The following is a 14,346-nucleotide window of genomic DNA, read 5'->3' on the forward strand; positions in this document are numbered from 1 at the left end:
CAATCCTGTTAACACTGGGCAGCCTTTCTTCCTCTGCCTGTTCTTGCTATCTCTCTTCCTTACTGCTGCAAATTTTCTACTGCTTCCAGAATTCCCAAGGCAACCACCCCACCATTGATTCATCAGTGACTTGTTCTTTTAGCTCTAGTTGTCAGTGAATAGTGGGGAGGAAGCTGTCAGAGTAAAATGAATACCTAAATTTCCTTGCTATAGAGAAGCTGAGCTGATGAATCGTGTTTAGACACAAAGTGGGAAGCACTGCTCTCAAACTCCAGGGGTAGCAAGAGCTCTTTGTGCCTCATTTGCCACACTGGAAGTTAGAATGGGCTGTCCTCATGACTAGAGCACTAGGCTTGTTAGAGCAGACTTGTCAAAGCAGAAGCACTACCAGAAATAACTCTGATTAAAAAAAAATAAAATAAAATTAGTTTTTTCATGCTGCTGGCTTGTGTTTCCCTGGAGAGGAGCAGCTGCACAGTGAGTGTGTTGGAAAAGGTGTCTCGGGAGATCACTTGTGTCCTTTGGTCCCTCCTCCATTCCCCAAAAGTACTGGTACTGTATTTCCAGGCACCTTGTGCTCTAGGAGTCAAGCTTGCAACTCTGACTATTGATTCTGTGAGCACTGTTAGAAATATTACATCTGTTTTTAACTCATTCCCCTCAGTAAGTATAGGATATATGTGTTTACATCAGCTCCTGCCATGTGTGGCTGTGGAGAGGGTGGAATAAGTGTTGACTTTGGTTTAAGTTCTTTCTTTTTTCTTTGCTTTTTTCTTTGGACCTGCAGGTTCCCCTGGAAAACAAGTGGATAACTCAGCCAGCAGTCAAGGAAATAACCTAGGGACCCCAACCAAAGCTGGAAAACTGAGCCATGCATTTAGAGATCCCCGGCCAGGGAGGAAAAGTGCAGAGGGACACGTGACAAAAGGTGGTGAGGAGTCAGAGAGTGATTTTGAATCTGACCCTCCCTCTCCCAAGAGCAGCGAGGAAGAAGAACAGGAGGATGAAGAAGTCTTGCAAGGGGAGAACGGAGACTTCAATGATGACAATGATACAGAACCAGAGAATTTAGGCCACCGCCCTCTCCTCATGGACTCTGAGGAAGAGGTGGAGGAAGAGGAGGAAGAGAAGCAGAGCTCTGACTCTGATTCTGACCGTACCAAGCAAAAATCAGTGGAAGGGCTCCTGAGCAGTAGGTTCAGAGACGGTGTGGGCAGCAGTGAAATCCAGGAACCCAGTTCAATGCACACGTCCTCATCTGAGGTGCCAAGCACTGTGATCAGCCCTGGCCAAGAAGTCGATGTGTTTGGGGCTGTGCCTTTTTTCACCCTGCAGCCTCACGCAAGAGAGAAGATGGACAAAGATGTTTCTTCTCAGACAGTTTTTCCCAGCCTGGCCCAGGACCAGGACGACTTTGATGTTTTCACAAAAGCCCCCTTCAGCAAAAAGGTGCCCCAGCAAGATGGGCAGGTGTCGGGAACGGAGCCTCTGCTCTCCCCCACGTCTCCACGGAGCGTGGATATCTTTGGCTGCACCCCGTTCCAGCCGTCCCTTGTCCCCAGGTCTGCTGGGAACAGAGAGGACCTGTTTGGGCTGGTTCCTTTTGAGGAGATCACAGGGAGCCAGCAGCAGCAGAAGGTGAAGCAGCAGCGGAACCTGCAGAAACTGTCTTCCCGGCAGCGGCGCATGAAGCAGGAGGTGTCCAAGAGCAACGGGAAGCGCCACCACGGCACCCCCACCACCACAAAGAAGGGGCTGAAGCCGAGCTACCGCACACCAGAGCGAGCCCGCCGGCACAAGAAGGCGGGACGTAGGGACTCCCAGAGCAGCAACGAGTTCCTCACCATCTCGGACTCCAAGGAGAACATCAGCGTGGCCTTGACCGACAGCAAGGACCGAACCAACCCTCTGCAGACAGACGAGAGTCTGCTGGATCCCTTCGGGGCGAAGCCCTTCCACCCGCCGGAGCTGCTGCGGCACCCCCAGCACCAGGGCTTTGGGGACAGCCGCGGGGACCTCGGCACAGTCGTCGTGGCCGGCAGGCCGAGGCAGAGCTCCCTGCACGGGGCCGTTCATGGTGGGGACGGGCTCAAAACAGACGACTTTGGTGCGGTGCCCTTCACAGAGCTGGTCGTGCAGAGTGCACAGAGCCAGCAGCAGGCACTGGAGTTAGATCCATTTGGAGCAGCTCCGTTTCCTTCTAAACAGTAAAGGCTTCCAGTGGGTTCCCCCCATCCTCTCCAAGTCCCTTAATAAAGGTTTAGTGGAGTAATTTATGTGGTTGAAGTGACAGGGACCTTGGTTGTGCAGCTTGTTCAGGTTCAACAGGGCATGGCCCGCTTGCACAGTGGAATTGTGAATGATGGCTAATTCTGATTGGAGGTTTTGGTGTTCTTTTTTTTTTTTTTTTGAAAAATAGAAAAAACAAACTAGGAGGACCATTTTGTTATGGCAGATGGCTCCCGGAATGGAAAGAGGAGTTGGATATGAATCACTGTCACTGACTTGGGGGCTGTGGGACATACTGTCATTCTGCACTTTGGTGTTGCCTTTCCAGCCCTCTGCCATGTGCCGAGGTGGAGGGGAACAGGCAGAGGGAGCACATGGAAAATGTTTTCCATATGTACAGGGGGGTAATGAACTGCAGTGGTTCTTCGTGTTTCAGTCAGAGCAGACCTAAGAACCAAGACATACTAATATCCAGATTGTCTGCTGGAAATAGTCTTTGCTTCCTAGGTGAAAACTACCTTTATTAATCATAAAAGATAAAGCAGCCATGTCCTCAAGGGGTTGTGGCCCAGAATTCCAGAGCACAGCTATGGCTTGGGACCTGGCAGACATCTATGCAGCTGCAGAGATGAAAGGCACATTATTTTTTTGTGTGCCTAAATGGTCAATTTTTTTTTTTACAGTAAGTGCCATTAATGTAAAATAGCAAACTGGAACTTTAGAGTCAAAACTAAAGATACAGAAAATATACTGGTTTGTGAGAAGCCTGAATGTAGGAGAGTGAGCCAGCAGGGACACAGTCAGTGTTTGCAGCACTTGGGAGACTCCTCAGCACACTGGAAGAGGGGCTGGTTTATCCTTGGGCACATATAGAGTGTTTAGTTGACTTGCACAGTTGACTGTGGGGTGACTGTGATTGGATTACAAATCGGGATTTGTGTCTGAAAATACCTTTTCCTCTTGGATTTTTATTGCAAAGAAAATGTGTATTCTCTGAAGGCTGTTGTTTTGTACAATAATAGTTTTATGAAATGACTGTAACCTAATGAATGCTCTTGTAAGTTTTGCTTCCCTGCTCCCAGCTGTGTTCCAGCCCAGCAGGAGCTGGTGGCTGCTGGACCAGTGAGCTGCATTCACACCACAGAGCCTTAGGAGCAGGACCCCTGTTGTGCTGCCCAGGACCTCGGGGGCATGAGGTGGTGGGGAGGCACTGTGAGCACTGCTGAGGACAGGGTTTCATTCCTGTTGTAGAGAAGCTGGTGCTGTGTGTAGGCTCGTGCCGAGCCATGGACACTGTCTGGAGCCAGCGCCCCTCGGGACAGCCCAGTCTGCCTGGGTTCCATGGCCATCCTCAAGGACATGGAAGGAGGTAGTTCCTCAGCAAGTCTCACCTTTATGTCCTGCTCCACTGAATGCCAATGAAGAGGTAATGGATGTTTGTACATGGAGGATGGATGGCAGTGTGGGTTGGGTGTCCTCATGTCTCCCCTGTCACAGGAGGTCAAGTGAAATATTCAGGGTTGTGCTTTTTTTTCCCCCTAAGCCTCCTGCTGGTTATACAGTGGTCCTGAGATCTGTGAAGGGGGTGTATGGATCCCTTACAATATTTGCTCAAAACACATTGAAAACAAATCACGTGACTCCTTTGGGGTCAGTTTGATCAAGTACTCCCTTGGGTGTATGTGAGAGAGCTTCCCCTCGCCCTGGTGTCTGAAAGAAGCTCATAGCTATCCATACACCATCACTACCTTCATCTTCCTCAGTTTCATTTTTCTCACAGGCTGCAAGTGGAATATTCCAGCTGAGCGTGGTTCAGTGTGCCCTTTCCAGGCTTAGGAGTTAAGCTCGTAGGAGGTTCTGAGTAGAAATGTTTCAACTCTATTTGCACAGGAGTTTCCTAGACTTTATTATTGCTCTTCTCACCTGTTTGTTTGGTGCCAAAGGCTGTAAGAAGCACACGCCAAGTTTTGTAGCATTTTCTGATACTCAGGTTAACTGTCTTATTCCTTTTTTTTTTCCTCTGCACGTGCTTATGAGCTGCCTTCCCTGGTTTCCTTCAGAGCTGTTACTCACCTGCCTGAAGGGCTTTTGGAACAGAATGAGATGACAGATGGGGCAGGGGGTAGAAACAAAATGAAAGTAAAACAGCAGAGAGTAAAACCACCTAAATGTGGCTGGTCCTTGCCAAAGCCATACAGCTGCTGCCTTCCCAGTGGGAAAGCAACGGGAAAGGTTAAGCGTGCAGGTGGCACTGGGGCTTGGCTCCAGGGCCAGGGAGGAGAGGTGGTGGCTCTTGGACGCAGAGGGAGAAGGTTGTGCAGACCTGGTGTGGACAGAAGCGTTCAGGTAAATTAAGAATAGAAGGAAATGTGTTTGGTTTTTATCAGTTTGCCCTGAGACTCCAGGCTGAGGAGTGCTGCAGGTTTTCCTTGTGTGGCGGTTTGGTTGGATTTTGGCAGAGGGTCTGTACATGGTTAAATTGCAGCACAGCAAAGCTGAAGTGGGGTTGAGCACAAACTGAGATGAGGCAAAGGCAAACTGTAAATCCCAGTTTCTCTAAAGCTGGTGTAACACCTCTGGTGCACATGAGTTATGGCCCGTGACATTTGCTTCCCAGTGGCCTTAACAAACCTGGTTCTTGGCACTTGAGATACCAAACAGATTTTTGTATAAATGCAATTCCTTTGTTTCTAAAGTTATTTTATAATTTCTTATGACTGAAGAGACATTAGTGCCCCCCATTAAGCTGCCTTTGTGCAGTATATGTTGTTTATACACAAATAAACCCAAGCTGGGATTTAATTTCAGCCATGATCCACTATTCAAAGCGGTTGGAATGTGGGGCTGTCAGGGAACAGGATATCCTTTGCCTCTTCTGGGGTGTGTGCTCACCGTGGAACACCCTGTGACCTTACTGAAACATAAGGAAGCCCTTGCTGCAGTAGGCATGTACCACGCTGCCCAGGAAGGCAATAGTGACAAGGTAAGGGGCTGACACTTCCCTTCTGGCCGAAAATCCCCGTGGATCTTTACAGCTTCTCCTTCAGCATGCTGAAGGACTGAACACAGGCCTTCTAGGATCAACTGCTGGGGGGGGGTCTGTCCCGAGGTACTAAGAAACCCTTATTGGTTGTGGTCACTGAAAGGAAAGCCAGGTAGTTGTGCTTGTCTGTGGACTCAAAGGCCTCGAGGTGTGTAGTTAACTGCTCTGGCTGCCCCATGTGTGTGTGGGCCCCGTGAGCACCAGCATTGGAGGAAATATCTTCTGATCACTCTGGGTGTCCCAGTTAGTTAAACCAAGTACTGTGAAAATAAGTTGATGTATTTGCTACTGTGAGAATAAGAGTTTATCTGGAGTTTTTTATCCTATATCGTGTATTTTTATATATGAGAAGTCTATATAAAATATACACATGCTCGCACACATCACGTACCCCTTGGAGGTGCTGTGGTTTGGGTAACCCAGCAGCCACAATCGTGTTTGTGACTTGGAGTGAATATGAGGGAAACCTGCGAGGGAAAAACAAGTGCCAAGGGTGGCTGCTGTGCTACTGTTCTGTAGTGCTTGTTTCAAAAGGAAATCAAGGAAGTTGTGTGTATGGCTAAAGTTGTGACTGAGGCATCACCTAGTACTAAAGAGCATAAAAACTACTTTAAAATTGCTGGCATTCAGCTTTGAAGTGCACTTTCCTGAAATACACCTCCATTTCTTGTTAGACTTCAAGTTTCTAAAGCTTTTTTGTGTACCACTAAACAGAGAACTTTTAACTTTTTTGTGAGGCTGATGTATGTCATAAAATCCTTGGAGTTGTTAAATAAACAAACCTGGTAACAGTGCCTTTGCAGGTCTCCTTGAACTCTGCATTGTGAGGTATTTGTGTTTAGGCTTTGGTTTACTCATTATAAGCAGTGCTGTTTCTGCTGAGTGATTTTGTGGTGTCACTGGCTTTAAAGTGTTTTAAAATACTTGTGTTTGCTGCTCATTTGTCTTGCTTTGTCCAACTGGTTAAAAACCTGTGGATCACGTGCTATTTTGAATTCCTTAGGTTCGGTGTTACTCTTTAAAGCCTTCCTGCAGACAGGTTGTGTGTGGCTCCCAGTGCCACTGCTGTGGACTTGGCTCTGCACTTCTAGATAGAACTTTTATGTGGTTTGACCCCCTTCTAGCAGTAGTTTACTCAAGCAGGTTTTTTGAATGCTACTTGTACTGATTTTAGTCAGTTGAGCTGAAATAAGAATGGAAATGGTCAAGAAACAGATGAAGCAGCAGCAGGGCTTGGTTAGTAAACAGTAGTGGCAGTAGGTTGTAAACCTGAGTTTATCAGCAGATTCGTCTAGAGATGCTCCCCCAAAATTCCAGAGACAGTCTCCCTGTCTAGTTATCCCCCAAGGCGTGGCACAAGTGCCATGGCTGAGCCACTCACATCTGTTGTTTTGCTGTGTGAGATGCACAAGTGATGTTTCTGCAAGGAAACCGCCAATGACCTGGACTTTATTTACAGGTTCACTATGTACATAGAAGACCATCATGCAGCTTGATAAATTTTGTCAGGGTAGTAAAAATGCACAGCTTGGCAGTCAGTTTCCTTATCCAGTGAAAACTGATAGAGTAGTTAGGAGTTTCCATAAAAAAATTACATTAGTAAACTCTAAAGTCAGTATGATTTCAGAGCACAGACACATTCTTCAGATATTATTGTACACATAACACTGGAAATTACTTCTGTACTTGCAGGTTCCTTGTCAGGCTTCAGTAGTAGTAATTAGTGCACTTGAAACTTGCTTGGTTGTCAAGTTAAAAAAAAATATAAAATCAGTGTTTACACTGGAAGGCTTAAGGTCCGGGAGCTGAACTGTAAATGTGGAGTCAGTTCTTGCCAACGCTTGTTTCTGGGGTTAAAAAACCAAAACAATAAAAAAGCACCGAAACAGCCCTCTGAGCTGAACAGAAGCATCCCCCACCAGCACACTGGGAGGAGCTTGTGTCCTGCCTTCTCCATTGCCAAGGAGTTCAAGTGCCTGTCTGTAAGCTCCAGAGGAGTTTGTATCCTGCCTTCTCCATCCCCAAGGATTGTTCAGATGCCTGTCCGTGAGCTTCCACTGCTACTCTGTGTGTTCTTGGCACACCCTGACCAGAAAGGCTGAGGAGCAGAGCTCATGTAGCCCAGGCAGAGGGAGCTTTGGGGGACTCACAGAGACTGCCCACCCCGAGGAGGGCCCCTCACAGAGCCAGCCTGTCCCCTCCGACTATGGGGACAGAGCCACTTGGGATTAGTCCTAATGGCATCATGGTGCATGTGGAGCAGCCTCCAAATGGATAATGCTGACACTTGGGCAAGTGCAGCAGCAGCAACAGGTACTGCTGCCTGACTAAATTGTCAACATAGGCACAGCTGCTATATACAAATCACTTAAAAATGTTGCCTCTAGCCCAAAAATCCAAAGGATTTCAATCCTGTTGGAAAGACCAGCACCCCTGGAGGTTAATCATGCTGAGCTACAGCTACCCAATAACTTGTGCATTTCATGGTTCCTGGGTGTGGAGTTTATATGCGATGGTTCCACAGCAGGTCCTGAAACTCCAGGAAGCCTTTTCACTGTGGCAGGATTATGGCAGCAAGTCCTTTTGGGTAACAGCAGCTGCGAGTGCACTATAACCTTTCATACATGGAAAAGCCAAAGGTCAGAGATTTGCATCCCCAGCAGGTTCACTACTCAGGCAAGTCCACTGATTGCAGGACAGCAACAAACATGGGCGCACAGGCTTAGTGCCTCTCCTGGAATATTTCACAATACTGAAGGGATCTAGAGAAATTTCTTCAAGCAATGGCACTGACCCTATTGGAGGCAATTTGTAAGATCTGCAGTGAAGATCTAGCTGTGCTGGATGTGATCTTAACTTCCAGAAAAAGGGAAGGAGCTTGTCCAGAAGAGGACACAAATCCACTCAATTCCAGTTTACGTGTTCCTGTACCAATGCTAAAGCACGAGAGGGCCTTTCGGGCAAAGGCAGAAGGATGCACAGACCACAGAGCTGTGCTTCAGATGCAGGACTGGGTCCCAGAGTTCCCATGGTTTTACAGGCACACTGTCAGGAGCATCCTCCTAATTGTGCACCTCAACAACACCCAAAATCCTGGTGTCCAACCCTGTTGGCTCAGCCAGGGGTACTCACTTCTGCTGTTTGTCTTTGCCAGGCAACAAAAAGTCCTACCGAGATCTGCATGCCAAGTTGGACAGCCCAGCTTCCCACTGTCCTGCTCAAGGAAGACCTGTCTGGTACTTGACTGCAGAACAGCAAGTGGCTGAGAAGGAAATGTCTCCCAGATCCCAGGCAATGCCGGTGGGTTTATCAGAGCTCGTGGCAACGCTCTGTCCCAGCAAGAGGGTAACAATCCAGGAGTCAGGAAAGGAACTGCCTCAGTGCTTCAGTCCATAGCACAGCTTGTTATGTGAAGTCCAGCCCCTCAGAGACAGAAATCCCACTGTTGCCTCTGAAATAGAGCAGGGAAACAAGGTGAATCACTTACTGGGCACATGAAATCAGCAACTCATTTGATTTCCACAAAATCCAGGAAAAGGCTACTTAGGGACAAAGACTAACGATGTCTTGAGACTATTAAAATTGTGACACAGACCTAGAAGGGATCTGGCAGGGCTTAGTCCAGCCTGCTCTAGAACTGCTCAAGGACCCAGGAGCTCCACAGAGCCTCATCCAGTGCAGCAGAGTGCCTGGCATCAGATCCCTGCTTTTTCTTTACAGGAAGCATTGCACCAGTCAGCACCTGCTCTGGGGAAGTGAGCTGTGCTTAAACCCAGGATCATTTCAGCCTGTGGTTGTTAGACTGTCCCACTGCCCGAGGCTGTACCTTTGCTCACAAGTCCACGCCGTACTCGGGGCAGGGCTTGCTGTGTCGGTATTGCATGATGTACACTGTGGACTGGTGCCACCAGTACAGCATCACCACTGCCAGGATGTGCCACACCTGGTGGCTCGAGCCGAGGTAGTTCAGCTGGCCTGTGGGCAACAAGGGCGAGGGGTTAAGCTGTGAAATTCAGCAACAGCGAGTGCAGTGCAGTTAGCAATCAGCCTCCTGCAGAGCTCCTGCACACCCTGCACTTGGGGGGAGGCGGGGCAAGTTCTTTAACGAACTCCATGGAAGTTGACTGCCCCTTCTGATGCAAACACGTGCACCATTTTTCTCTGCATGGGAACATGGTCAGCCTGCTCTCTCCCAGGAAGTTCACCCACAGCAAGGACTGTGACACTGCAGGAAAAAAAAAACACCCATAAGAGAATTTCCTACCTGGGAAGTATCTTTCTGGAACTTTGGAAATATAGAAGAGAAAAGCTACAGCAGCGATGAAGTACATGACAACTACCCGCGGAGCAAACTCCTGCAAAAGAAAAGGAAGCTCTCCTATTCTGTTAGAAAGCAAAACCAGAAAAAGAAAGTCCCTGAATATAAAGAAGAAAACAGCATGAAAACCCTGGATCTTCCTTCACTGCCTATGTCAGCTGTGGACAGATCCAACAGGGAAACAAATGCCCAACTCTGAGACAGCCTGAATGGGAATAAACTTGTTTTATTCTGACCTTTCTGCTTCCACACACAAGGTACTCAGTGTTCCCATGCAGCCTGCAGCAGACATGGCACTTGTCAGTGAAAGGCCATCTGCCACCACCCTGACCCCACACAGAACAGTCGGGGTGAGGGAGACTGCACTGCACATCCCACTTATCACTGTAACTGTGCCCGCTGCACCTGAGGCCACAGGACTGCTCACACTGGGTGCTGAATAACCAGCAACCCAGGCATCAGGTGGGTTTTCCTTAGCAGAATGTTTTGTTACCTAAGTGGGGCATTTTTGTGAAGAGTGGGAACACAGCGTGTACCACAGGCGTCATCCTGCCATGCCAGGGGAAACAAAGCAGGGAAGACAGGGGGAGGCAGCTGCTGTGGATCTGATTTTTAGAATGCTGGTGTGAAATGCCTTGTCTGAAGGCCACATGTGTATTCCCAAATGGTGCTCTGCCACATTCCACAGCAGCTCTGGACTGGGCTAAACCATCACCCCAGGGTCTCACCTCAGGCCAGCCTGAGACCATGCAGTTTCTGCTCACTATGAAAAGGAAATGTTTCCTTCAGCACCATCAGGTTGCTGAAAAATGGCAGTGATTTCAGGGGTTTCATACTGGGGCACACTGCACTGCCTTTAGCTGTACTGGGCCTCTGGTTTCACAGGGTAATTCCAAGTGGAGAAACCTGAACAGGGCAAGAGTTCCATAATGTCACAGTACTATTAGACGAGGATTGCGTAAGAGACAACGGGCTGAGCGCGCAAATGCTGAGTTCTGCTGCCAACCCAGGGAATTGAAGAGGAAGCAAATAATCACCCCATCAGTGTCTCCTGGTTGCCCTGTGGAGGTGGCCAGCCCCGAGCACTAATGCAGCCTGACAGATTGCTTCCTGCTCCACAGCCACCTCAGCTCCTGGCCTTGGCCCGGTGGAACGAGGGTGTGGTCTGCCCCCCTTGGCTGCTCCGGCCCCAGGCAGGGACACACCTCCATCCAGCTTCCTTCTCACCATGCAGGTCTAAGGCAGTACAGCAGGCTGAACCTATACAACCCGTCTACCCCGATCACATATCTAAGTGTTTGCATTTGGATCCTACCGACCAAAAGAATTTTAACTCCTGCTGCTTCCCCATCGCTTCCCTGAGTGTAAGAGGACCCAAGGAAGATGGCAAGTGAAAAGCAAAAGGGAATCTTATTTCATTTTTTCTTACCTGTACAATGGATGCACTAATGCCACCATTGAGCCAAACCCAGTGGATGGTGGGAATGATTCCATAGCCAGACACGGAGCAGAAGATGATGGAGCGCAGCCTGTGCCACTGCTGTGTGAGGTAACTAGGATGGATCTGAGCAAAAAACACTGCCAAGATCATGGCCAGCACAGTGATCAAATACACCTGGCGCCAGTACTGAGGGAAAGAGAAACAAAGGCAAGTCTGTGGGTTTCTTATCCTGTGTAAGAGTCAACTCTGGGCAGGAAGTTTCAATGACAGATCACAGTGATAGATCAAATCTGTCCCTGCTGCAAGCACCATGGTGGGTGTGAGTGCAGGGACTTGTAGTGGTCAGCTGGCAGTGAGGGGAAGGGACTGTATTGCTCGGGGCACCTACAACACATCCTTTATTCCAAGCAGTGCCTGCACCCAAACACTGTCAATGCACCTCTGCCTCAGCAGCCCAGTTCAGCTCCCTGACAGTGTATACATGGCAGGCCTTGGAAGGAAACTCATTTCACTCCTCTATTAGATGGAGAGAAAATAAGCTTGTTTCTGCCTCGTGGCAGCTACCTTGTGGGCAGTGCTGTTTGAAGTGCCTGTGGTGGGACCCATCCCATGATCAGCCTCAGGCACTGGATACAGGTAGGACCTGTGAAGTTTACCTGCTTTCAGAGAAATTTATTTTCTTGAGGCTTTTTGCAGTTGACAGCTGGAAAGGAAAACCTGCATTTGCCTGTGCCTTCAGCCAGCACAGTTCTGCTGGGGCCAGAAGGACATGTTTCAGTTCCCACCCCTCTCTCTCCACTCCTGTTCTGCTTGGACACCTGCCACAAGCCCCCTTCCTACAGCATGAAAGCAACAACAGGACCACAAGAACTAAGTGCTGCATGGACAATGCTCCCGACTCACGTTACTGCAGTAGAAGGCATAGAACACGCCTGACACGTAGCAGCCCAGGATCCCGATGGAAATTCCTGCGTAATCCAGTGCCATCCATCGCCGGCTGGTCTTCTCCGAGCGGTGACAGCAGAACAGGTGATATCCTACTGAGCAAAGCATACAGACCTACACAGAGGTTCAAACGAGGATGATTAATTCCTTAAAAACCAACAGGGAGCACACAAGCTTCAGCCCTGCAGCTCGAGCTGGCCACTGGGCCCCGGCACATTGTGTGGGTGTTTGCTCCTAGGCTGGCATCAAATTCTTTCCTCAAGAAATGTTTGTTCCTCTGTGACCCTCGGCAGGAGGAGGGAGAAGAACAAGAGCAGTGCTTTTCTAGCCAGCGAGGGAGCTTTCCCCACTTGTGGCTGTACCCAGGCATCCTGTACTGGCAGAGAACACATGTAGTGCCCTTCAGCTCTGTGCTCTGGCAGGGCCAGTGTCCATCACAGGAGCCTCAGCAGCCACATGTGACACACCTGAAATCTGCTGTGCCTCCATGTCCATATCTGACATGGAAGCTCATGCTTGGACCAGCTCAGAAGTCAGAACACCAGCCCTCCTGCCCTACCTGACCATCAGGCCATGGCTGATGCCCGTGCCCCGGTGGGAGGCCCTTTCCAGCAGCACCTGATGCTGTCTAGGAGCCTCGTCAGACACGGCTCAAGCTGCTGAAGCTCTGAGACACAGCCCTGACATTGCCCTTGTTTTTCCACAGGCTCTCTCCTGTGCCAGCTCTGTTCAGTCCTCCCCGCTTTATTGCAAGGAGACGCGACCGACCCAGCGAGACTTGTCCCTTGCAGCGCAGTGCGGTTCAAAGGCGCTGTGCCCGCACGGTGCCAGGGGCTTTAACCCCGCGGGGCGCTCCCGGCCCGCGCATACCTGGAAGCAGAAGAGGCAGACGGAGCAGATGACGAAGTCTTCGCGGGAGGCGCCGGCGGCGGGCAGCACGGCCGTCAGGTCGTAGATGCCCAGCGTGAAGAACAGCAGGAAGCCGAGCAGGTGGCTCCAGATGTTGACGGTCTCGTTGGAGAGGATGAAGAGGCTGCGAGGAGACACAACGCGGGACAGGCGGTGAGCGGGGCCCGGGTAACCGGGGGGGGCGCGGGGCGCGCTCACCTCTTGATGCAGAGGCGGGAGGGCAGGTAAGCGCGGTATCCGTCGGTGATGTAGGGGTTGTCCTTCAGGAACACCGGGATCTGCTCGTACGTGTACAGCCGGATGCCGCGGGGCACCAGCACCGGCCAGTACTGGTAGCTGCCCAGCTCGATGTAGTGCGCGCTGCGCAGCAGCTTCTGGTGCATCCTGCCCGCCGCCGCATCGGCCCGTCCCGCGCCCCCCTCACGGGCCAGGGACCGGGAGCGGGACGGGGAGCGGGGTCAGGATCGGCCGTGATGGCGTCACCGCGCGGCGCCAAACGATGGCGTCACTGCGCGGCTCCTCCCTGCGCGGCGCCACAGCGGCCGCCAGGGGGCGCCCGAGAGCCGCCCGCGCCGCCCGGGGCCCCTCAGACCGCCGGGATCCTCCGGGATCCTCTGGGATCCTCCGGGATCCGGGACCCCTCAGACCGCCGGGATCCTCCGGGATCCTCTGGGATCCTCCGGGACCCCTCAGACCGCCGGGATCCTCCGGGATCCTCTGGGATCCTCCGGGATCCGGGACCCCTCAGACTGCCGGGATCCTCCGGGATCCGGGACCCCTCAGACACCCAGGATCCTCCGGCACTGCCCGGGGCCCTCCGGGATCCTCTGAGGCCCCTCAGACCTTCAGGACCTGCTGGGTTCCCCCGGGCCCCCGGAATGTCGGAGCTGTGCCCTTGAGCCAGTTAGCCGTTCCCCTCAGGCTCGAGGCTGCAAACCTTTGTGAGGAGAGGCCAGGAATGCACCTGCCGGGTGAAACGATGCTGAGGGTTGTCGTTCCCAGCGGGAGTTGCACTTGAACCGTAGAAGAGCAAGCTGAAGTTAATTGTGATCATGATTATTGCCTTTTGGGGGTTTTCCCTGTGTACCCCATGAGGTACCAAGAAAGTTTTAGTCACGAGGACGACTCATCCAAGCGGAGTGCGTTGCCTCAGTAAGAACAGTTGGGGGTTATTTACCAGTTCCTTTTAATATTTTTTTTTTCCTAATTTAAAAAATTAAAGGGGTAGGGGGAAAGAAGTAATTCCCTAGGTGTACTGTGGCTCTTGTTTTCGAAGTTGCAAACAAGTGTGCCCCACTGAGTAACTGTGGTTCGCCTGCCCCTCCCCACAGGTCCTGTGCCGTGCAGAACTCTGCCAAGGCTTTTTGTCTTGTTAAACCAAGTGGTGTGACGAGTGTGAAGGATTTTCCCATGGCAGAGGTGTGTAATGTGAAGTAAAAGGTAAGAATGATGGGGGTTTAA

At 50.7% G+C, this 14,346-nt stretch overlaps 2 protein-coding genes and 1 long non-coding RNA gene across 8 annotated transcripts in view; 2 read left to right on the forward strand and 1 right to left on the reverse strand.

Moving 5' to 3' along the window:
* Window positions 1–6,212, forward strand: part of BMP2K (BMP2 inducible kinase) — a 46,989-nt gene extending 40,777 nt beyond the window's left edge. For all 3 annotated transcript variants that reach the window (XM_017837956.1, XM_017837959.1, XM_017837958.1), the window contains one exon: window positions 788–6,212. In XM_017837956.1, the coding sequence (XP_017693445.1) occupies window positions 788–2,211 (1,424 nt within the window). In that variant the 3' untranslated portion in view covers window positions 2,212–6,212. The remainder of the gene's footprint in view (window positions 1–787) is intronic.
* Window positions 6,213–6,699: 487 nt separating this feature from the next.
* PAQR3 (progestin and adipoQ receptor family member 3) lies at window positions 6,700–13,361 on the reverse strand. The gene is made up of 7 exons (XM_017837954.1): window positions 13,084–13,361; window positions 12,847–13,009; window positions 11,935–12,090; window positions 11,020–11,217; window positions 9,537–9,627; window positions 9,099–9,247; window positions 6,700–8,723 (listed from the first exon to the last, which is right to left on the reverse strand). The coding sequence occupies exons 1-6, from the start codon at window positions 13,266–13,268 to the stop codon at window positions 9,105–9,107; spliced, it is 936 nt and encodes a 311-aa protein (XP_017693443.1). The 5' UTR covers window positions 13,269–13,361; the 3' UTR covers window positions 6,700–8,723; window positions 9,099–9,104.
* Window positions 13,362–13,446: 85 nt separating this feature from the next.
* The window catches only part of LOC108508840, a 216,015-nt gene continuing 215,115 nt past the window's right edge, over window positions 13,447–14,346 (forward strand). For 3 of the 4 annotated variants that reach the window (XR_001878527.1, XR_001878528.1, XR_001878529.1), the window contains exons 1-2: window positions 13,447–14,037; window positions 14,217–14,325. This is a non-coding gene — a long non-coding RNA (uncharacterized LOC108508840). The remainder of the gene's footprint in view (window positions 14,038–14,216; window positions 14,326–14,346) is intronic. The other variant, XR_001878530.1, reaches the window with a different exon arrangement.

The sequence above is a fragment of the Lepidothrix coronata genome, unplaced genomic scaffold (assembly GCF_001604755.1).
Source record: "Lepidothrix coronata isolate B3197 unplaced genomic scaffold, Lepidothrix_coronata-1.0 Scaffold318, whole genome shotgun sequence".
In the NCBI taxonomy this organism is placed as follows: domain Eukaryota; kingdom Metazoa; phylum Chordata; class Aves; order Passeriformes; family Pipridae; genus Lepidothrix; species Lepidothrix coronata.

What these genes read in the sequence shown, in the direction of transcription:
- PAQR3 (XM_017837954.1), bottom strand. Translation starts at nt 13,268, where the DNA reads ATGCACCAGAAGCTGCTGCGCAGCGCGCACTACATCGAGCTGGGCAGC. An exon ending in TCCCGCCTCTGCATCAAGAG is followed by an intron (nt 13,010 to 13,083) that starts GTGAGCGCGCCC and finishes GTCTCCTCGCAG; the next exon opens with CCTCTTCATCCTCTCCAACG. An exon ending in TCTGCCTCTTCTGCTTCCAG is followed by an intron (nt 12,091 to 12,846) that starts GTATGCGCGGGC and finishes ACCTCTGTGTAG; the next exon opens with GTCTGTATGCTTTGCTCAGT.